This window comes from Rhea pennata, chromosome 2 (genome assembly GCF_028389875.1).
Source record: "Rhea pennata isolate bPtePen1 chromosome 2, bPtePen1.pri, whole genome shotgun sequence".
Classification (NCBI taxonomy): Eukaryota; Metazoa; Chordata; class Aves; order Rheiformes; family Rheidae; genus Rhea; species Rhea pennata.
The window spans coordinates 60541595-60564398 of NC_084664.1; the positions used below are offsets into that span (position 1 = coordinate 60541595).

The 22804-nt window shown below is 38.0% G+C and overlaps 2 protein-coding genes across 5 annotated transcripts in view; one reads left to right on the forward strand and one right to left on the reverse strand.

The window, feature by feature from the left end:
• Positions 1 to 11518, forward strand: part of CUL1 (cullin 1) — a 56000-nt gene extending 44482 nt beyond the window's left edge. Inside the window, exons 12-22 of the mRNA XM_062569607.1 lie at positions 1139 to 1187; positions 1648 to 1779; positions 2310 to 2427; positions 3455 to 3531; positions 4300 to 4431; positions 5813 to 5905; positions 7418 to 7465; positions 7543 to 7625; positions 9044 to 9149; positions 9942 to 10055; positions 10968 to 11518. Coding sequence (XP_062425591.1) covers positions 1139 to 1187; positions 1648 to 1779; positions 2310 to 2427; positions 3455 to 3531; positions 4300 to 4431; positions 5813 to 5905; positions 7418 to 7465; positions 7543 to 7625; positions 9044 to 9149; positions 9942 to 10055; positions 10968 to 11048 — 1033 coding nt within the window. The 3' untranslated portion in view covers positions 11049 to 11518. The remainder of the gene's footprint in view (positions 1 to 1138; positions 1188 to 1647; positions 1780 to 2309; positions 2428 to 3454; positions 3532 to 4299; positions 4432 to 5812; positions 5906 to 7417; positions 7466 to 7542; positions 7626 to 9043; positions 9150 to 9941; positions 10056 to 10967) is intronic.
• Positions 11519 to 13891: 2373 nt separating this feature from the next.
• Positions 13892 to 22804, reverse strand: part of EZH2 (enhancer of zeste 2 polycomb repressive complex 2 subunit) — a 30798-nt gene continuing 21885 nt past the window's right edge. For all 4 annotated transcript variants that reach the window (XM_062567930.1, XM_062567931.1, XM_062567929.1 and 1 more), the window contains 8 exons: positions 19591 to 19631; positions 18297 to 18422; positions 17747 to 17925; positions 16797 to 16892; positions 16143 to 16224; positions 15208 to 15288; positions 15008 to 15092; positions 13892 to 14228 (listed from right to left, as the gene is read on the reverse strand). In XM_062567930.1, coding sequence (XP_062423914.1) covers positions 14168 to 14228; positions 15008 to 15092; positions 15208 to 15288; positions 16143 to 16224; positions 16797 to 16892; positions 17747 to 17925; positions 18297 to 18422; positions 19591 to 19631 — 751 coding nt within the window. In that variant the 3' untranslated portion in view covers positions 13892 to 14167. The remainder of the gene's footprint in view (positions 14229 to 15007; positions 15093 to 15207; positions 15289 to 16142; positions 16225 to 16796; positions 16893 to 17746; positions 17926 to 18296; positions 18423 to 19590; positions 19632 to 22804) is intronic.

Consider the following 22804-nt stretch of genomic DNA (forward strand, 5'->3'; position numbering starts at 1 on the left):
ATTATACCAAATTTTGAATGAAAAATTTCAATAGGACTTTTAAAGATTATATTCCCTTCTCTTGTTTTAAGGGGGAGAAGGTAACAAAAGAACCAAGCCCTTCCTCGCTTCCTTCCCCCTGTATAGGAGACTAAGTTCTGGGTGTGGGGGAGAGTTGTTTTATTTATTTATTTTTTTTGTATAAAACTGAAGTGTTTTCTTCCCTGACTCCCCTAAAATTTGATGTGTTTTACATCTTATAAAGGAGAGAGACACTTTCCCTTTTTGCATTAAAACTCTTGCTTTCCTACTGTTATTTTCTCTATATCTTCTTCCATCCGGGTAGAATTGAGGAGGACAAAAACTGCCTTCCAACTTCTTGCGGTTCATAATTTAATTAAGGTATTTGGCTTCAAATGGTTCAGCAGCTCATAAACTGAGTTGGTATCAGTCCAGCTTGTACTGGATTGCCGTCAGTTTTGTTCACTGGTGACTTTGCTAGATGTTTTTCTGGGGTGTCAAAAAGACAAAACAAAACCAAACTCAGGAGAACTTGCACACTTTTCCCCTCCCTTTCGTCTCTGCCCTTTTGCCTTGTTCCCCCCCCCTCCCCAAACACACACAAAAAGATTTAACTTCCCCTTTATAAATACTAGCTTTCTGCAGGATGGCTTTAGGATATGCCTGATGGAGTAGCATGATATGGAGGAAGGCAATGTGTTGCCACTTCAACTCTCACCCAGTCAAGAAAGAGTTCTGGGAGCTGTTGCTTTTTCACTGTCTGTGGCACCTAAGATAAGAAATGAAAATAGCATTTAGCAGCAGAAGGAAGCTAGAAGACAGAGATCCACATTTAAACACACAAATCCTAAGCATCATCTCAGGCTCTTAGGAAGTCCAGAACACTTCATGGTACAGGACTTTGACCTGTTGTTTAAAAACCCAGTAAAGTTGCTTAATATATGTGCGTTATGTGCAGTAATGAAAACTGTTCATTTCATTACGTTGTTTCCTCTTGAAAGTCTTTGGCCCCAAAACTATTCCATCTGTCATTTTAACCATATTCTTTTGTTTATGAAATAAATGTCTACAAACTTCCATATGTTATTTTAATTTAGTAATTTTGGAATCATAAAAAAATGCTCCTCTTTCATTGCAGCTCAAAGAACCCAGAAGAAGCAGAATTAGAAGATACACTCAATCAAGTGGTAAGACATAAATACAGTTCTTCTCTGTTCAAGCTTTGGCAAGTTAGAAATATTCAGTTGTCACGTAAGGTAGATGAAATCAGACCTTTTGTTCTGTCTGTTAGTTTCCATTAGTTAATATTATATCTTTTCAGTAATAATAATCTCTGCAATGGCTGTTGGTTGTATTTTTTTTTAAAAAAAAAACCCTTAAGTCAACAGTGTATTTCAAGTGGGTGAAGAGAATTTGCTCACTTGAATTTTTATGTTGACAGAGAGAGGGAGACAGGGTTGGAGATATGTTTGCGTGTGTAGATGTGTAAACGGTGTATATATAGCGTATACAGGTAATGTTTACAGTTGTATTGACATTAAAAAAGAAAAAACTTAAATTCAGGTATTAATAAAGTAGCTACTATTGTGGCTCTCCATCAATACAGATGCTAAAATATTTTCTTATAAATGTTCTTGTCTTTTCCAGATGGTTGTCTTCAAGTATATTGAGGATAAAGATGTGTTTCAAAAGTTCTATGCTAAAATGCTGGCGAAGAGACTTGTACATCAGAACAGCGCTAGTGATGATGCTGAGGCAAGCATGATCTCCAAACTTAAAGTAAGTATTCCTTGGTTGTCCCATCACCTACCATGCTGCAGATCTTGGTGTTAGCTTGGAAAGCTCTCAAAATACTATGATTTTATTCAGATTTTGTTACGTGTGATATCAAAGTATAGGACTGCTGCACTTTTGGCAGACTTGCATGTCTGTGTGATGGAATAAGTTTAATTCTAATACAAATAAATTACATAAACATCCTTATCTAAATGAATGACTACTGAAATATTGCCAGTCATGTTGCTTAATTCCATTAACCATTGTTGGTACAAAAGTCAAGCAAAATAAAGTCTAAGGTCTTCTAGTAGTCTGTTCATTGTGTGTGGGTATGGTGGTTTTATTTTTGTTTGTTTATTTTTCCAAAATTGTCTGTTGTTTTTCGGTGGCAGTTAAATAGCCCTTGTCCAGTTGGGTTAATACTTAGGGAGATACTGAGCTTTTTGCATCTTCTTTAGGAAAATGGATTTCTATACTTTTCATTCTGTCAAAATGTATGGTCTTTCTGACATATCTGTGCTTTTAAAATGCAGCAAGCTTGTGGTTTTGAGTACACTTCCAAGCTGCAGCGGATGTTTCAAGATATTGGTGTAAGCAAGGACTTGAATGAGCAATTTAAAAAGCACCTGACCAATTCAGAGCCATTAGATTGTAAGTAATACATTTATAACTAGCTGTTGTTCCAGAATCTGAGTTACTGTTAAGTAGTCTAGCTTCCCTTTATTTCTACAGAGAAAAGCTGAGTATATGATGGAAGTATTTGTTTTACAAATCATGGCCTCCAAAGGTTAGCTTTGTTGTTATATTTTGACCAAGATAGGTAGGGTTTTTAAATTAATGGTTTAGGTCTGTGCTGTGTCTTCTAATAGCACTTTATATCTTCTGTTATGGGTAGCCTCCTCCTGACTTTGCAGCTCATCTTTAGGTAGGTAATTAAGTTAAGTTGAATCCTGTATTTTTTTTTTCTCTTTTTAATGATTGGAAAGATGCTTTTGTTAAAAACGGCTTTGCTTTTGAACACTGTTTGGCTTAGGTAATCAGACTTGAATAGAAATATTAAGAAAAAGGGTGCTGTCTTTTAGATCAGTAGGTAGCTCTATCGCTTTCTTATGAAAAAGGTTTTTTTTCACTGAAACTTGTTGAAACAAATCCTTTCAGAAATTGTAATTATGTTTTGAATGATGTTTGAATGACTGTTTTATCGGCTTAGATTTTATTTATTTTTATATTATATGTACTAACTTGCCCCAAATGCTATACAGATATGGACACGAAATTTTTATTTTTGCCAGTGTGTACTATAGGCTGGAGATTTTTCAGTTGCACATAAAAATAAGTAAATAAATCTACATTTATACTTTTTGTTTGCATGTTAAAAGAGAAAAATCTCTCACGGGGTAGAAACAGGATAGTGATCTCTACAAATGAGAGAAAATTTAGTTACTGTCCCGGTAACTCTAATGCTGTCCAAGAGCACCTTCGTCTTACGTGGATTCTTTTGTTTTATGCTTTGCATAAAATATTATTTATTATTTTATGATTTCCACCATGTTAGTTTGAGGAAGACAGAACCCTTTCCGGTTTGAGATAGTACTGTGAAACTGCATGTTTGGAAAGAAGGTGGACCCAAAGAGGAGAATGTGGTTAAGTCTGTTAATTTGTGTGCCCCCTCTTGCAGTGGACTTCAGCATCCAGGTCCTGAGCTCTGGATCGTGGCCGTTTCAGCAGTCCTGCACGTTTGCTCTGCCTTCTGAGGTGAGGCAATGCCCTTTTTAAAGCTTAAGTTTTAATTATTTTACAAGAGGATTGCTGGTTTATCCTCCTGTTCTGTTGTGTGTCAAAGAGGACTGGAAATTTTTGTTTATGCTGTTGTTTTTGTCTAGAAGCTTTGTCCGTCTAGTTTGGCTTTTTGACTGGAGGATATTTGGAAGGAGATGAATCATTCAGGTAGTAGGAGGAAATTGTCTGAAAAACAAACTCTGTCTCTGGTGGAAAGACTGTGATTAATGAATCTTTTTTTCAAATTATTGAACAGTAACTGAAGTAAATCTTTGTTATTTTTCTGTGTATGTCTTTATTTAAGAAACTTTTTCTGGCAGTTAATTTCAGTCCAGTAAACTTCAGAGAGTAAACATTAGTTTTCTGCTGAGCGTTTATCCAGAATAGACAAGACATGAATACTGAACATGAGAAATAAGTAAAAGTTATCAAATGGAGCATTAAGGTGGTTAAAAGAAATGGTCTTTGTAGCCTTGATTAGTCTATCATAAAAGAAGACTGGAACCTTTGCCCTTGGTTACGTTTTTATTGTTGATGATTCCTTGAAGGGAGGCTCATCGCAAGGGAAACTTTCCATCTCATCTGAAGAATTTGAATAGGCTGGGTTTCCATTTTTTTTCTCCTAGAAAACTTGGCAGTGGGGAGTTACCTGATTTGATTCTCCTGTGGTTGGTTCGGGAACATATTCTAGAACGGAAGTGTGAAGGAAACTAACCTTTTTTTATTGCTGTTGTTTTCATACAGTTAGAACGGAGTTACCAGAGATTTACAGCGTTTTATGCCAGTCGTCATAGTGGAAGAAAATTAACATGGTTGTATCAGCTGTCCAAAGGGGAACTGGTTACCAACTGTTTCAAAAATAGATACACGTTACAGGTAAGAATAACATCATGTAAATGGGAACACTTGATTATTGCGTTGTCTAGAGGACTGAGTGCTAGTTGATGGCTTGGAAGACCTGTTCAGTCCCTGCTCTGCTGTTTTTACATTGTTTGGATGAGCTCTCTAGTCTCTTTACTCCTAATTTGGAGATAATGGCTTTTCCCTACCTTAGAGGAGCATTGTGCAGATAAATGCATTAAAAATAATGAAGTGCTTAGATGCTGAAGTATGGAAATTCATGTGAATTCCTGCACCAATGCACAAACTAATTCTAATAGAGTACATTGAACTGTGTTTTCTTTTTATGTCAAAGTATTCGTTAATAGCATGTAATGATGTATCACATTAAGTATTTTAAACCGTTGACTGCCTTAATTAATGTACCTGCGTGTACCTGTGTATGTATACATACGCATACATGTTTATCTAGTATTTAAAATGCTCATATGCATTGATCAGCTTTACTCCCAAGAGTAGTCCTGCTGGCTTTAAGTAAAACAAAGCACAGGTGCAAAATCTGGTCAGTACAAATCTTTTATGTATTCCTGAAGTGAACCAATGTTGCTAGACTTCCCCGGATAGTTCTTGGTGTTAAGACTCATAGAACCTTTATTATATGCTTGATTTATTTTCTTTAATGCTACTTAAGATCTAAATTTAAAAGAAAATTGATTTACAGAAGTAAATTACTTGTGATTTAAACAGTTGTTGAGCTGGGTTGTGTGAGATAACTGCAACCTCTTTGTGTATGATCTCATACTTCTCATACTTTCCTGTCTGCGTTCTCTCACAAAGTAGACAGAGGAGGGGAAGTCACAAGAGTGAGAAGAAACAAGATAATCTCAGACTTTGAACTTGTGTCATCAACATATGTTAACCCACTGGTGATAGTCTTGAATAAGCCACTCATGTCTGCCTTGTTTTTAATTTTGATTTAATTACTGTGCTAGAATTGGGAGCTCTGTGAGGATGAATTCAGTGCTCTGTGTAGCTTTTTAATGAGTATTTAAATGGGTGAGAGTCAAGGAGTGACAGAAGAAAATAATTAAGAATAGTATGAGCAAGTAAGAAAGATAAGGCTCTGACACGACGATAGGAGATGTGAAGAAGTGTCTGCAGCTAGTTAGATGTTCATGATCTTAGGATTTTTGTTTAGGTAATGATGGAACATAGAGTTCTGGCTATGTAAGAAGTATTAGACTTTTCTGTATTATTAGCCCTAGTGGGATATTTTTCATTATGCAGCTATGAAGCATATGTGTACACACAGGTGAATTTCAAGCTGTTCAAATTTCAAATGTATGTTTGTTCACTCATTTCCTATTATTTTTTTTTCCCTCCCCTCCCCTTCCCTTCTCTTTTTGGGATCTGGAAGGCATCAACATTCCAGATGGCGATTTTACTGCAGTACAACACAGAAGATGCCTATACCGTGCAGCAGCTGACAGACAGTACTCAAATAAAAATGGTAGTGACTTTGCACATTTAATAATGCTCTTGTGGAGTCTCTTGGGCTTCAGAGCTCTTCCTGCTATCATAAGAAATTGGGATTAGATATATTTGAAGCCAGAGCAAGTTTCTGTTCTGAAGGAACAGTTGTTTTCTTTTCTTTCAACTTAACTTTCCTGGTTTACTTTCTTCTAATCCCAACTTCTTAGACTCGTTAGTGTGTACTACTGCCATTGATCAGTAGAATAAATTGTGTAGCTTCCTACTGAGCTTTTGTAATCAATTTTCAGTTTCTCACTGCATATGTTTTAATACTTAAAAACAAAAAAACAAACAAACAAAAACAAACAAACAAACAAAAAAACCCTCACACTTACAGGAAGAACAGTATTTTCTCCATAGTAGTGTGCTGTGTTTCCTCCTGTTTGTATCTCAAAGCTCATAGTAGAACCTTCAGCTCTTGCATTGTGATGTGGAAACTGTTCCCTCCTTTTCTTTCTGGGTAGACTTTATGGCCCACAGTTTACTAGACATTCTCTCTTCTAGTAATAAGTTTGAAACAAGTCTTCTGGAAAGTTAAGCAATCTCTAGTCACTGAAGACTTTTACTTTCAGAAATGTACATTTAGTAAATTACAGCTGCTAATACTTTATGGGAAATTCAGGTCTTACCTATGCTACAGGATTACATTTATTATAGAAGCTCATTGGCAGCCAGTTATTTAAATATTTTGGCCCAAATTTGTGGTTAGGCCAGAATAAAAGTGCTGTCTGTGCGAATAACACCTAACTGTGTAAAACTCGGGTCACTTTCACTGTGGCAAAATAGCAGCCTTGCAAGGCTACGTGGGACATTGATGATAGTGTAGCCATCTCAGTAACTGCCCGGTGACGGTAACCAGAGCAGATCCCTGGTGCAGGCCAGACATGAAAAATGTGCAAAGTGGAAAGCAAAGGGTGCTCATTTTCTGAGATTTAAGCCTGGCATGCTACTTATATTTGCATAATTTGGAGCAAAACGCTTTCTTACATTTGGGAGCTATTTTGCAAGTAGATTTATAAAACAGTAATTGGAAAGATCTGTTCTTGGAGATCAGTCTTTCTGAAGCATTTGACAGCAGTTGACCAGCTGCAACAAGAATGTGCCCTAATGCCCCCAAAAGACCTTAGAGTGTTTTATCTGTGTGAACTATGTATTTACTGATTCCCAGCCCTGTCTTATAGCCCAGAGAGGCTGTGGAGTCTCCCTTCTTGCTGACCCTGCTTGAGCAGGGGGGTTGGACCAGGAGACCTCCAGAGCTCCCTGCCAACCCCAACTATCCTGTGATTATGTGCTCTGCAGTCTTTGGTTCTTAGTCTAAATCTGTAGATTCTTTTTACTTTAATTTTCTGTAGAAGTTTAAGAACAAGATTTGAAGCTGTGAAAAATGAAATGTGGATTAAATGCAGTATCTTGCACTGTAAGCACTTTAAGTTTGAGAGAAAGGTGCTGTATGTCTGCACTGATAATTTTTTTTTCTATAACTTTGCAGGATATCTTGGCACAAGTTCTACAGATACTGTTGAAATCAAAATTACTCGTAAGTGCTTTTGCTTTTTTATGATCTGCTTACCATTCAGCAAAATGTCTGAATATTTATTTATTTATTTCTTGCAGGTTTTGGAAGATGAAAATGCAAATGTTGATGAGGTGGAGTTGAAACCTGATACCTTAATAAAACTCTATCTTGGTTATAAAAAGTAAGGAAAAAAATTTAGCAGCATACATCATTTATACACAATTGGCAGCATCCTGCCTCTCTGCATATACCCTGATATATGTGAGATGAAAACTTCAGGGTTCAAGTGCAAATTTGAATGTGGATCTAATATAGCTGCTTTAAAAGAGCCATTTGGCTAGTAGGGGGATGGGGAAGGTTTCTGCTATTTCAGTTTGTCATAAAGTCTGTCAAGGTCTGAATATGTTTTTACATCTCCATTTTGTTCCTTGATTGATGTCTGCATAAATACTATATTATTGTGCCCATTTTTGCCGAAGTGCGTGATTTACATGCGCTCAGCAAAATGCATTATATTTTATAAGGTTACCATAGTGTACACTGATCAGCAAAGGCCAAAGTTTTAAGTAGTCACCTGCTACAGATAACCTGGCAAAGATCAGCAAGCTCATTTTAGACCTTTAGAGCATAAAAGTGCCTTGAAAACTGAAATAATGAGCACAGTTTTCTGTAGTTTTTATTACCAACTTATCCAGTGCTGTTTTCAACATTCATCTTTTTAAGCTGTGCACACTACTATGGTGAATTTTTTTTTAATCATGCTTATCAAAGTGTAGAGATAAATTCAGCAATGAATTCAGTATTTTTTTAAGATACCATCTCAAGTGAAAGAAACTCCCCCCCCCCCCCTTAAAAAACCTTTCCTTGGACCTCAGTCATATTCTGCTTTGTTTCTTCCTTGACGAATAATTACAGATCTGCTTGTAGTCTTTTAAGAATTCACGGCCGGTTATGTAGCGTAATAAGGGAAACACCTCGGTGCTGCTGCACTGTCCTAGAACGCTGTTCCCAGATTACGATTCATGAGACCGCGCTGAATAAATAACGGCTTTGAGTGCGGCACAGGGCACGGTAGGGTGCTGCCACGGGCCTGCGGTGCTCGGCTGGGGTGGCTCCTTCCCTGCCTATAACCCAGCATCTTATCTAGAGAGCAGCCAGGGCCCGCGGTCACGTACTGCCCCAGCACGGCGGCAGGCCCTGGCAAACGCGACAACTGCGTCAGCTTTTAATTTGAATAAGATTGTTAAATCTTCCAACATGCTGAAGTCCCATTTTGTTTAAAAGTAATCTCTAGGGTTAAGTCTTTTTGACTTTTTATTTAAGTACTTGCTGAAAGTAAGGCTATTGCTCTCTTGAAAATGGTAATTTAGGCGCCTACATCTTAACTGAGGCAGTTTGGGGTTTGGGATTTTTCCTTCTCCTTCTCTTAGGAGCATCTTAGTTTTTAAAGAGGAATTTTTGCGGGGGTAACTTTTAAAGTATAAGAACTAAAAAGATTGCTGTTTCAGTGTGGGTTTTGAGATATATATATATATGTACATATATATATATATATTTATTTAAAGCCGACTAATTATTTGCTTATCTTTTTTTTTGTAGCAAAAAGTTAAGGGTAAACATCAATGTGCCAATGAAGACTGAACAGAAGCAGGAGCAAGAAACTACACACAAAAATATAGAGGAAGATAGGAAACTACTGATTCAGGTGATTTGGGTGGCAGAATATTTGCCCACCATGTACCTACAATTGTTCCTTTGAAGTTCTTTAATGAAGATCGGGTTTTCTTATTTTTAATTAAAAGACCATGTGCTATTCCAATGCATAATCAAATTTGAGCTAACAGTGTATTTACAGTACTCTTAAAGGCTGCTAGGGTCTGCAATAGAAAATGTCAAAAGGCATGATAGCATACTGTTGTTCTTCACAGTGTTTTTACAACATGCTGATGAGTGTTTGGCTTGCAGAAATTTATACTCTCACCAGATGTTGATCTTGGAAGAAAACCAGTAATATTTAGATAACTAGATGGATAGATAATGTCTAGATAGATGGATATATTAAAAATAGTATCATGAAAATGTTTTATCATTTCATTAGGAATCCACTGGAGGTGCAGATTGGGCCGGGGAAGGAAGTAAAATTTGTTACTAAGAAAATGAAATGTTACGGTTAAATACATGACTAAGATTTATAAGCATTTTTATGTTGGTGTTGGTACTGTTGTTATTACTGACCTTAAGCAGGGTGGTTCTAAATTCACGTCTCAAACGCTTGTAACGAGCGTGTGCTGCATACAGAATACCGAGCTCTTAAAGTCTGCCTGAATAGTTGGCATTTGCAGGCATCTGCAGGCATGCTTCTCTCCGTCTGCTGCTCGGGTCTGGTGTGGTGATGCTTCTGCATCAGCAGACACGATCTGCTGGGGAAGTAAAGTGGCTTGACCCAGAAGGACAAACTGTATGCTCCTAAGCACATCTTTCTGACTTTGCTGTTTAGGCTGCTATCGTGCGAATCATGAAGATGAGGAAAGTTCTAAAACACCAGCAACTGCTTGGGGAAGTGCTAACGCAGCTCTCCTCCAGGTTCAAACCACGAGTTCCAGTAATTAAGGTATGTGAAAACAGGAGGTCTGAACGTGTGCTGAGGGGGGAGAGGAGAGTGTTAAATGCATGTTTCCAAATCAAAAAGGAAAACTAAGGAGATGAGTCGGGACAGATCTTCCTTGTTTTAAACAAGTAGGGAATACTTCAACAAAAAACTGTGTTTCTCCCAGTGTTTCTCAAACACTAATGTGCATATTGGCTTTTGTTTGCAATGGTAGAAAATGGTTTGGAAAAAAACCACTTCTTTAAGCTGGCACTGCTGCTGCTGAAAGTAGGCCTTGCCCTATGCTTACCTCTTGTTCCTACACTTGTGCTGCTCTCCTTGTTCTGCCAGTACCGCTGCTTACAGGTCCATTTAATACAACAGACCAGGGAACTGTTGTAAGATAAAATAACCGGAAGGGGGGAAAATAGTAATACTTAATTCTGGATCCCTCATCAGACTTGTTTAGTGGTCCCACAAATGGTTTTACTTCCACAACTGAGGGGATAGCATGGAGCAAGATGCAAGCAGTGAAGAGTAGTTGGTGCAGATGCTGAAAGAGATGCTGTGTGTTTCAGACTTAACTGTGTACTAGTCACTGCAATTCCTGTATTTTCTAACATTACAGTAAGTGCTCTGCATGTTGTTTAATTGTTGACCATATTACTGTGAAGTTGCTCAGCATATGAATGGTCAGCTGATTTCTCAGTCACTACACTGGAATGACATCGAGTAACCGCAGTTAGTGGATTAGCAAAATCTTCTACCTGGATGTGCTTGGTAGTGGGAAAGCGAATTAATGTGGTTTGTGCCCTTACTCCTGTCCTCTACTTGGTGTGAAGTTCAGCAGCTGATATTGTTAAAACCTTCTAATCACCACAGAAGTGGTATTTCTGCCACAGAGTCCCAGACTTACCTTTTTGTTTCCTCCTACAGAAATGCATCGACATTCTGATTGAGAAGGAGTACTTGGAACGTGTTGATGGTGAGAAGGACACCTACAGCTACTTGGCTTAACACTTTTATTAGCAGTTATCTGACTGTGTGACACTCGGCAAATAGGTATGTGATGGAAAGAATGAAAGCAACTGAACTTCATAGCAGCCACCCTGCTGCCATTTGGACCTCCCTTTTTAATAACTGAGACCAGGACTCCCATCAGCCAGTCTCAGACTTACATCAGAACTGCTCAGGATTGATACATTTCAAGTATGTAAATATGGACACCAATGCCATTTAACCTAATTTAAGAACAGAAAGGAATCAAACCCTTCTCCTTTAAGGGTTGCATGCTACTGCATTTAAATCAATACATTGGCTATATGGTAAACAGCTGTCATCACAGGCAGCACTTACAAATGTTGGCAGCACTTTGAGAGCGAGTCTGAATGGACCCATGTGTAATCTGCTATGAAAAACCATTTGTATAGTGTGTTTCATTTTTTAATGTGTGATAAATAAAAAAAAATTAAAAGATTTCTGTACAAGTTGCATTTGGTTTTATTGTTTTAAGTTTCACTACTTACTTACCTTTCTAAATGTAAATAAAAGGTATAATGATTATGAAAGCTATAACAATGTTTTGCTGTTCCTCATTTCCACTGTTTGCTGGTGATTTAAAGCACTTTTTGTTCTTTCAAAAATTAATTTTCATCTCTAATCAAATGTGCATGTTGTTTCTTTTTAAGAGGAAATGTTTGTGTTTTGGAAAGAGAAGAAAGTTGTGCTGATCTGAACAAACATGCAAAATAGAAAATACTTAGAATATATATGACAGTACTTGATCACTTGAAATCAGAGGCATTTTTTGATACTAAACAGATAGAAAAGGCATTGCACTTAAATGCTGCCCAGAATTAATAAGAAGCTTAGGCTGTTCTTTTGTCTGAATAGAAGAGAAAGTAAGTTGACTATATTCCTGAAGAGTAATTCTCAATTCCTATTGAATGCAATCTGCCATTGGAATAAAGCATTTTTGAGTGATACTACATGCAAATTGATGGAGCAGGCTTCATTCTGTTGTTCTCAGTGTGGTGTATGTGTGTGTCATACACAGGTGAGGTGAGCATTAGCTTCCAAATGTTAACTGTCTGCAAAAGGTTACCATCCTTACAGGTCTGTTTTGCTAAGTGTCTTCCTCTATTCCTGACGGTGAAGAGACCCTAGCTGGCTGCTAGAAATGGTAATTTGTTCATTGTTTGTTGTGGCAAGAAGAAAAAAGAGGCCTGGGATTTGTTTTGATATGGTATTTTTGTGAGGAAAATTACTTTTTAATGACTACAGTTGTGCTTTGTTTTGTGGGACCTACAAAAATGGATGTTGATGATGAAAGGAAAACTTAGTGAAGTCCCAGCCTGGATGATGGAGCAGTGCTAGAACTGATTGATTCTACGTGGTTTCAAAAACAGAAGCATGGCACTCTTTTTTTTTTTTTAATGTTAGGATGCTAAGTTTTTTCAACACTCCTGTAGACAATTCTGTGCTTTGCCAAGGGCATAACTCATAGATGGTTGTAGCATGAGCTAGAGTGGTGTCTGGACAGGTGAAGTGCAGTGAATAATGATCCCAGCATTTGTGGAAAGCCAGAAAACCTGCCATGTTAGAGCTGCCTCTGAAAGCCTTTTTGGTTTTGTTTTATGGTTTGTCTTACAAGCCCACAAGAGAGTTGGCTGCCTGACTACCTGCTCTTAGGAGCAAGTAATACCAGAGGTATGCTCAAGAGGTTTAACTAGTTAAAGCCTTCACAGTGAGGAAGAGTCAGGTAGGCATGTGTAACACTCTACAGTCAGGGACAATTTCTTGCAATTAGTTTTTGCAATATTATTTCTTTCCCCTGTGGATGGAAACAACAAGTAATTATTTTGCTGCTGTGTTCAGAAACTCAGCTGGTTTATCAGAAGTAAACCTTCGCTGAGCTTCTGTGCAAGACCCAAACTGACAATTAACGGCACTCTGATTTTGGATTAAAACTTATGTAAAACATTTGTAATAAAAGAAGTGTCTATACCAATAAGCAAGACCGTTGTTGCTTACAGGTGAACAAATTAAGAGGTGCAACATAAATGGTCTTAGAGTGATGATAAAAAGGGGAAAGAGAAAGGTATGTGCAGTTCCTGTTGCATTCTTTTGGTTTGCACCCTCAGAAGAGCCACAGCTGTAGAGGGCTGTTAGCTGTACCGCCTTATTCCCTTACCAAAACAACGGTGTCCTGGGCAGTAAATCTCCACATTGATTGAACTGGGCAGAGAGATTCAAGCCAACTGCTTGAGCACCCGAGTTGTCATTAAGCTAATATGCATATCGAAGCAGGCCTTGCACAACTAGATGAAGATGCATCTTAAAATGTCTTGAAAGCCTTGCTTGCCCCAAAAAGCATCACAGCTCTCACAGCTGCTGCTTTTTTCTAGAGACCAGAGGCAGGAGCGGCTCTGATGACAGTTTCTTGTAGGTCTGTTCCTTCTCCTCCTGCCTGCCCCCCCACCGCCCCCAAATGTATCCACTGCTACTGGACCCTATTTAGGGCTCAGGATACATGGCAGGAAGGTAGAAGGAAGAAAAAAAAAAGTATAATTGCTGTTGTAAGAACCGGTTAACTGTAGGAGCAAAAGGGTTCTGAAACAAGAGAATATTTTAGAGAATCTGAATTCAATCCAAGGGCTGAAAAAAAATGAGGATCACTATTAAGTTCCTGTATCTATCATACAGATCTCCCCTCCACTGTTCATTTCTTTACATTCATCAAGTATGATCTGAACACAAAAAGAACTAACTAACTAACTAAGTATGGTGCTGCCTGGTGTTGTTTTCAACTTCTGAACAAGTCTTCAGCTGGTTAATACAGAATTTCAACTCAGTTCCAGTAAAAATGAAGAAGTTCAAGTATCCTTTATTCAAGGTTGAAAAATGTACCACACCACATTATTGCAAAAGTTCATAGGTACAAAACACTTTGCAGCTGGTGAGAAGGCAATAAAAAGTTGTTTTTTAAATTTGTTACTATAAATTACTGTTACAGTACTTTGCAAATTCAGAATTTCAAATTGCATCTTTTTTATTTTTCTAAAATTGCCCACAGTACTAGAAATTCCTGAAGATAAGGCAGCTGTTTGTTTGTTTAAAAGAAGAGGTAGCTGGTGTCAAGGGATTTCCATTTCTCTTTCAATGCCCACATATTTAAGGGCATCAGCTTGGCTGTATCTAGGGGAGGGAAAAAAAAAAAAAAAAAAGTAATGCTGAGTGTTTCAGACTCCCTGTTCTGACATAACAGTACAACCTGGAGTACTCTTGTACCTAGCTTTCCCACAGTTTCCTCAACAGCTGGGCATTCTGTTCCATATGTAATCATGCAAATACAGAATAGCAGCAAACATTTAAGAAATGGCTTTTTTTGAAGAGGCTGAATAAGCAGGAGGGTAAGTAAATGCTATTCTTTCCTCTTAGATTTCATAGTAATCAATCTTGTTTTAGCTAGTGGAAACTAAAACCAGTTTTCAAGATGGCCTTACACAGTACTGTTGTCATTGGAGAGCTTATGTTCTTCCTGAAGTGAGGAGACAAATTTAGAAGGAGGTATGAACGAAATCTTAGCAGGTACTTCTGCCACAGAGCAAGAGAACTGCTAACTCTTTCTGAAGGATGGAAGAGACAAACAGTGATGCTGCTTACAGGACTTGACCAGAATAGTCTCCTTTAAACATTAATGCTGGGAACCACTGGAAGTCTGTCCCCATAAATAAGAACATTTCTCAACACAAACTGCTGTTAGAAGTTTACAAGGCTCTTTGCCAGCCGCTTTCCTAAAGTCAGACTTACTTATGATAGCTGGCTTTAAGAGGCAAGGGCATTGTCCCTCAGCTGCTGAGGCCTGAAGTCTGGACAGGAGGCAGACAGAGGAATTAATTTTGAGCTGGCCTAAAATACTTGTAAACTAATCCAGTGTGGGACAGGGAAGAAGTTACAAAATACCATCTACCAACCTGTAGTCAAAGAACAGTTCTTCACCAGTCTGAATGGCTCTCTTAGCAAATATACCTATTCTGTGATCACCGTTAACCATCATAACTGTTAAGAGGAAACACAAACATGTTAAATACTGATAGATGTGTATTTTATATTAGTATTCTACAACATTTCATATATTGTTAGACTAAAACAAGTTAATTTAAAACTTACTTACCTTTTGCATAGCAATTTGGATTTACTGAATGGTTTGCAAATCTAATTTTGTTGCCCTTACGTGTTGCATCAACCACAAAATCTAGGGAAAAAAACAAAGGATGGTCACCTACCACCAGGTATTTGTCTATCTTTTTAAATTTTGTTTGTTTTTATATGCAGTGTGCTTGGATTTTAGCAGCTGGAAAAGGTAACTGCTCAATCTTCCACACGGAAAAGCTGGCACATCATCATACAACAGCTTTACTGTCCTACAAAACACAAAAGCTTCCACTTGCGCCATGCTGTGCATTCCTCATTCATCTCTTACCACAGTGACATTACCTTAGTTTCTGATTGGAGACTTCTTTAGCTTTATCTCACAAGTACAAGCATAAAATATACTAAGTTAACATTATAGTTTTTAAAAAGATTTTTTTAGTCTTACCTTTCAAATATTTCAAGCATGACACAGTGCAGGATTTTTTCTCTCTTCAAATTGCAGCAGCCACACACCTCTGTTTCCCCAGACTAATCTTCTTCCCCCACCAACTTACCTCCATAACTTACTGCTAATTTAGGGTCATAGTAAAATGACCACGGACAATAGCTAGTAAAACTTTTTGCTTCAGGCTATCACTGATGCTCGTATATAATTTTACTCCATGAAATTCTACTTCTGCTCAATTCATCTTGTATAGTTTGCGTGTCTAAGAGGCTCCATCACTACTGTCTAGTTGACTTGCATTTCATGAAAGTACATTTCAGAGGTCGTGGTGATAGGGAAATAAACCCACCTATAGAGTTAGCTATCAATGTTAGGAATCTGTAAGTTGCCAAGAAAAGATGTGCACAAAAAAAACTCAGTGTTACCTGCTATCTGCAAAGAACATGGATGAAGGAAATGGTGTGCCTATTGTATTTTTGCTGCAAGGGTTCTGACTAGTACATACATACCATTATTCAAGTTAAACAGAAAGCTGCACATGTACTTGTCATATACTTTTCCTCTTCTGTCTGCCTCATCCTGAGAAATAATCTGAAAGAAACAGTACTAGTAAGAGACCATCTCTCTTTTGAAACCACAGCGGCAAAGAAAAGACGTATTTTTTTTTCTATTCTCCAGCATTAAAAATATTTTCAAACTTAAAGTACTTTATAGCCAGTATTTTCAGCCTATCAAACAGTTTGCTCTTAGCATAAATTATTGTTCTTTCAGAGCAGCTGGAAAGTTAAAAATTACAAGCATCTCAAAATCAAGACTGCATAACTGATTTGGGATTCTTTTATTAGTGTGGAATGTCATTTAGAGAAAAACGCCTACTGGATTTTAGCAGTTCATTAAATGATTCTGCACAAAGTTCTGGGCATGTCTGAACTGAAATTAAATCTTGAGCTGCAACCAACACACCAGCATCTCATTCTCACAAGAACCTGTGTCATTTTTTTTTAATAACATTTAAACCAGGTAGCTCCTGAGTTTGACAGCAGTTGTTGAACAGACACACATCTGAAGAACATGATACAAAGTTATAGGCAGTCTGTTGATCTCTAGCCAACTCACAGCTTTGCTAGTTAAGATTATGTGTAAAGAGTATTGGCCTTCCTTACCTCACCACAGTATTCAGAAATGAATTCATTCTTCTGTACAGGATCTTTGATGAAAATTCCCCAGCCTGCCACATCTGAAGGTGCCAATAGCAAGTGCTATAGAAGAGCGCAAAAAAAAAAAAAAAAAAAAAAAAAACAAAAAAAAAAAAAAAAACTTTAGTCATGCCTGGCTTGGATTTTTATTTTTTGGAAAGTACCACTTCAATGAAACATATGCTGGGGCTCCAAGAGAGACAGGAGAACGATTCTTCTAACCATCAAACACACACTAAAATTAAAGTACACAGATCACAAGTTGTACATGAAAGAAAACCACACAAAGTACCTGGAAAAACTACAAATTTAAAGTTTAACCTTGAAAAAGGTGTTGCATATATGAAAACACAACTTTGTATACACCACGGACTTCAAACTGTAAAAGTCTGCTGACAGGAGCCTAATATTGACTAGTTTACTATTAGACTGACTGGTCTATGGGAAAATGTTCCAGAGCAAAATGAAGAAACTTTTCAGCAGAGAACTAAGTAGGCTTTTCAGACATCTTTGGTAGACTAGATACATCCATATACTATATACACTTAGCAACAGCTATTAAAACAACAAACAAACAAGCCAATATCCTCCCTCTGAGCCAAGTCTCCTTGAGGCTGATCTAGGGGAAGACTTATGAGCTATCTTTTCAAACCAGCAGCCTATTCTGCAAGTTACAAGCAAAGCCTGAATGGGGGCTGTAGTTTACACACAAACACCAACTTGGTATTGGCAGATGATGAAACATACAGAGAGCGCTGAAGAGCAGCATATAACTGAGAACGATACACAAGTGAAAAAACTACCCTCCCTTTGGGTTACTTTTCTGGTTGACAGCATGGAGTCAAAGAAATTCCATTCGCTAGAATGAAAACACCTCAAAAATAAGAAAACAGACATGCATGTGCAGATCTACCTACCTTTTTGGATCCTCTCTGAATGCTGCAGTTCTTGCAAGAAACATTTTTGCTGTCCCAGTGGTCAGCTGCTCCACATGTTAAACAGAGATCAGGATCACATTCACGTACAGCTAGATAACATGGACACTGCTTAGTGTTGCACTGTGCTTTACAACGACATCCAGGAAATCTGTTTTGGCCTACAAAAGAATACATGGGAAACAAAAAGGCAAATATGAAAAACGTGCATGGTAAAATTAAGACAATAAAGATTACAGCTAATCAGAATATTAAAAAAAACTACCAAGTCTGTGTAGGACATTTCAAGAACTGTACATTCTTGATTGTCCTAAATTTCCTACAGTCTTTCTCAAGTCTAACTCTTAACTAGCCATTAAAGTCAAACAGAATCTTAAAAGAGCCAAGTTAAATAGAACATGCACTCCCTTTTCTCACACCATTTACTGCTCTTGAAATTGTTTGCAACGTAACAGACAGCTAATACCAATTTACATGTAGAGAAATAGAACAGTGAAAGAAGTTACATATAGCTTTTAAAATTGTTACTTACATTCTGAGCTGCACTGACAAAACTTCTCACAGAAATTTTGAGCAATCACACATGGGCACGAGCTGTCACAAGGCTGACGTGGATGGTCACATGGCTGATAGTTGTAAACATGATTAGATGACCCATCTGAATAAAAATAGCAATATTTTGTAAAGCTGAAAGGTGCAAATAAACAAAATGCAAAATCCTTTCACTCTTTAAAGCAGAAATACCCTTTTAGTCCCTTAACTTGCTAAGAAACAAACAAAAAACCCAAAAGCAAACAACAAAAAACCCCAAACCTACAATCAGTGGTAAAACCAAAAATGGACACCAAACCAAAATTGTAATGGTAATCAGGTGTTCGTCGGCATTAGTTGCTTGCTTCCTAATGCACTTCATTCTTCCAATTACTCATCTGCTTAGAGCATTCAGAGCTGAAAGCTGTCTACTGTGGAAAACTGAACTACGAAACTACAATGGTATAATTTCCTGTGTGAGAAATGTTCTAGAATAGCAGTGATAATATTCAAAGTAAATTTGCTTGAAATACCCCAAATCATTTTTATTCTGGAACAACAGTCAACTCTCAAACAGATACACTGGCAAAACAATATCTGGGCATTATACCACTGTGCTTTCCCAAGTCAATTTTCCAATATAGACAAGTCTAAATTCTTGCAGGCAAGGAGGGACTATCAGGGAAAAGGCTAGAGATTTATCTGTAGAGCAGCTAGGAGAATCTGGTGCTGTATAAGTTACATTCACTGTGAGCACTCCTGAGCTTTCCTTGGTTTGCATGTGTTTGTAAAAATGACAAATTACTAATCAGCAACCAAAAGGGAAAGAGAGAAAAATTCAATTATTTATGTTGCTAAGAGTCCCAGCCATTCTCAATGAATTTTCAGAAAACTACCTCTAAAATAAACCACTTTCAGAAAAAAAACAAATGCTGCTTATTATTGCAGCTCATACTATTACTACTGTTCGTATTTGTGCTTCAGTGAGGCCATCCTGAAAAGATTATAAATTCAGCCTCCTTCCCTCTTCATTGAATTATACAGAGATCTTCCAAACAGTTACATAAACCAAACAGAATCTTTTCTCCCTTCTGTATCTATAGTAAGAACTTAATTTTTTCTTTTAAATCCCCCCATGATCTCTAGCTCCCCATGGAATGTATATAATGGCCTAACATTAAAAAAAAGGAAAAAAAAGGCAAAACAAAACAAAAAAACCATTAAAGCAAAAAGAAAAAAAAACAATAGTAGGATCTTAAAAGTTCAGGACATAAATTGAATGGAAAGATGCTAACCCTTTTTCAGCTGTATCTTTCTGCAATGAGCAGCCCACAACCTGCAAAAACACAAAACAAACACAAGAAGGTTGACAGGAACTCCTCCTGTAGCGGGCTGCGAGAGGTAGCTGTACCTTGCACCCACACTTGGATCAAAATGGGTGACTTTCTGCTAACATGAACAATCTGCTACGTGTACAGAAATCAGAAGTGGTTGCAGCAGAACTGCCCTGCCCCGGGCTCCCAGAGCTGACAAGAGCAGCCCCGCAGGCAGTTCCCTGCCTTCCCCCCTCCTCCCCGCTCGGGCTCCTCCGGGGGCAGCGCTGTACAAAGAACCGCCCCCCACCCAGCCGGCGCTTAGGTTCAGGGGGCCTTCAAGGAAACACCTGCAAGCGCGGCTCTGCAGCGGCACGGCCCAGCGGGGAGCCAAAGGTCTGCGAGCCGCCCGCTTCGCAGGCTGCGGCCCAGCTCGCCTAGCACTCCCCGACTGGGCTCGGCCAGAGGCTGCCCGCTACCTGCCCAGCTCCGGGTACGGGGCAACAGACCCCACCTGCCCAGCACAGCCCTGCTGACCGACCCCGGGATTCCTGCTGGTTGAACACACTTTTCGCCATCTCGTTCTCACTGTTGGTACTGCACTAACCCTTTTCCCTAGAACTTTTCCAAACTCTATTATGTCCTTTAGTCCTTCCTTAGCTTTACAGTTAGCTTATCCCTGTCCACGCAAACATGTTACTTGTAATTTTATTTTTTTAAACAACATGCTTTTTGTTATCATAACATTGCTCACTATACTTGCAAGTTAACAATTACCACTTTTCTTTATTTTCTACGCATTTCAGATCGCAACCTCTTCAGGTAGGGCCTGTCTACTATTCCATGAATTGCAGAATCAAGCAAAACTGAGCGAGAACACCTGTCTGGCCTTTAGGTGCCACACACAGACTTACTGTACTTCAATAAGCTTAAAATGAAAGTCAAAATCAATGGTTTTAATTTTTCTTCAAAGCCGGGGTACAATTTTATGCATTTTAGTAAGCACTTAAAAGTTAGGTGACCAAAACCTCGTAAAATTTTTTAAATGATGCAGAGTAAGGATTTTCAGCACCCCCCCACTCCCCAGCCAAATAACTATTAAATATGCTGCTGATTTTATTTAGCAACCTCCCTTTCTACACAGATTTATTTATTTACAACTGGTCCAAAATACTAGTGAATACACGTGCTTAAAAATCCTCAGAACATAATATTCAGAAAACTGCACAGCTTTTCAGTGAACACACAAAAGTTTGTATTCCAAAAACGTAACTTCTGCTGTATATATTCAAACAGGATTTTTTAGCTACTACTTTCTTTTGTACATGCATTATATCAATTTATATTTTATTTGAATAATCCCCCCCACAACACACACATGAAACAGCTTTAGGTAAACACAAACCAGATTCTCTATGTAATTGCTGTTTCAAAGCCTTACAGTTGCACTTCTAAGTACTCTACAGCTAACTTCCTTTCAAGCTTTCGAAGGAACCCATATGAGATAGAAAACTGCTGAGGTAGACTTGTCTAGGTAACTGTGAGGTTGGCGAGAAGGGTACAAACCCCAAAGACTTTATCAGAACTACAAAACTCTACTAAATAGATGACATTCTTATGAAGAGTGGCTCACTCCAGAGTAAAAAGATACCAACATGTACTTATGAATTATGAGACACTGATTCTCTGTAAGAAGTGGCTTCCCACTTAATTGAAAGAACAAGTGTAATTTTGACTTAAATTACTCTAATAATGCATGTCAAGCTGTTTTTATTTTGTCTGTCTGGTATTTGGCAAATGCAACATATACAGTACTTTTCAACAACACTTCACAGAAGCTTGTCTCTCAGCCCAAGATAATAATGGCCTACTACCATACCAACCCCTTAAAAGCTTTCTGTGGATGAACTCCTTAATACACTATTTCATTAGCAGAGAGCCAATTAATATGAACATGCTTTGAGTTAAGCACTATTCTAACACTTCCAAACAAAATGCTAGTTGCTGACTATTTGCTAACTGGGACTTTTGGGTTTCCATGGTAATTGTCTTAGAAAATTATAGACTGTATTGACAAGGTGACCTGAATATGACAAAATTACTCTCAACAAAAAGTTCAGAATACAAGCAACACAAACTTGCGGAAAAATAAATACAGAAGTCACAATGAATATAATCAGCCTAGCCAGTCCTGTAACAGAGACTGGTGTCATCAGAGGAAAACACCTTGGCAAGAAAGGAGTTAGAGATATACAGTGTGACCAGGGATTAAGAAGAAAATGAGAGAAGACAACGTGCAGCAAGTTATCCAGTGCTGATTAATTAGCAAAAAGAGGAAGTTTGATTAGCACAATCAAATACTACAGTAACAATCTCGTAACATTCAAAACCTGCTAGAAAATTCTGCAGTTCCCCTTGGGTTATTACACAAGGCTGAGGCCTGAATGAGTACACCACCAAATGTGGAAAACTGATTTTGCCACTCTTTAATCTTCTATCTCTATTAGGAACGCAAGGCCTCCAGTGACAGGATTACTACTTGCTTCCAAGGCAGAAATCTCCTAATTTAAAGGCAGTCTGATAATACAGAGAAATTTCAAATGTTTCCAAAGAAGAGACAGAAGGTTATGCCAGAAAGTTGAGAAAGCAGTATCAAAAAGTTGAAAAAGCATTCATGAGTCCAGGCATCAGAAAAAAACAAATTGGAAATTCACCAAGCAAGCAGGTAGATTTGTACATCTGGTTCCTGATATCTGCATGCGAGCCAGCATTAAAAAAAAAAAAAAAAATCCACAAGCATTATGACAGAAGCTGTCAAAAATACAAAATTACTGTCCTTCTCTGCTAACAACTTATCAGGTGGTGCTAGCTTATCAGGTGGTGTTTTTAGGAAGTACTGGTATCAGCTAATGAGACAGCAGAAATGCACTCTTTAGAAGAAGAAATTACTAACTTTTTTTTTCTTACAAAGGCAGAGGGATACTGTGATAGGACTGGAAATACATAATACATGACAGTTATGCAAACATATGTGGCTAAATCTTTGCGGTGTTTTATTTTCTGGCATCACTCAAATAGAGACTTCATTTATTTCAAGTCTCCTAAAACATACACCTCACTAAGACTCCAACTTCCTTCTAGGTGGCATACAAGAATATTTGTGCCAAGGCCTCAGAAATATGTTTGCCAGTCAATG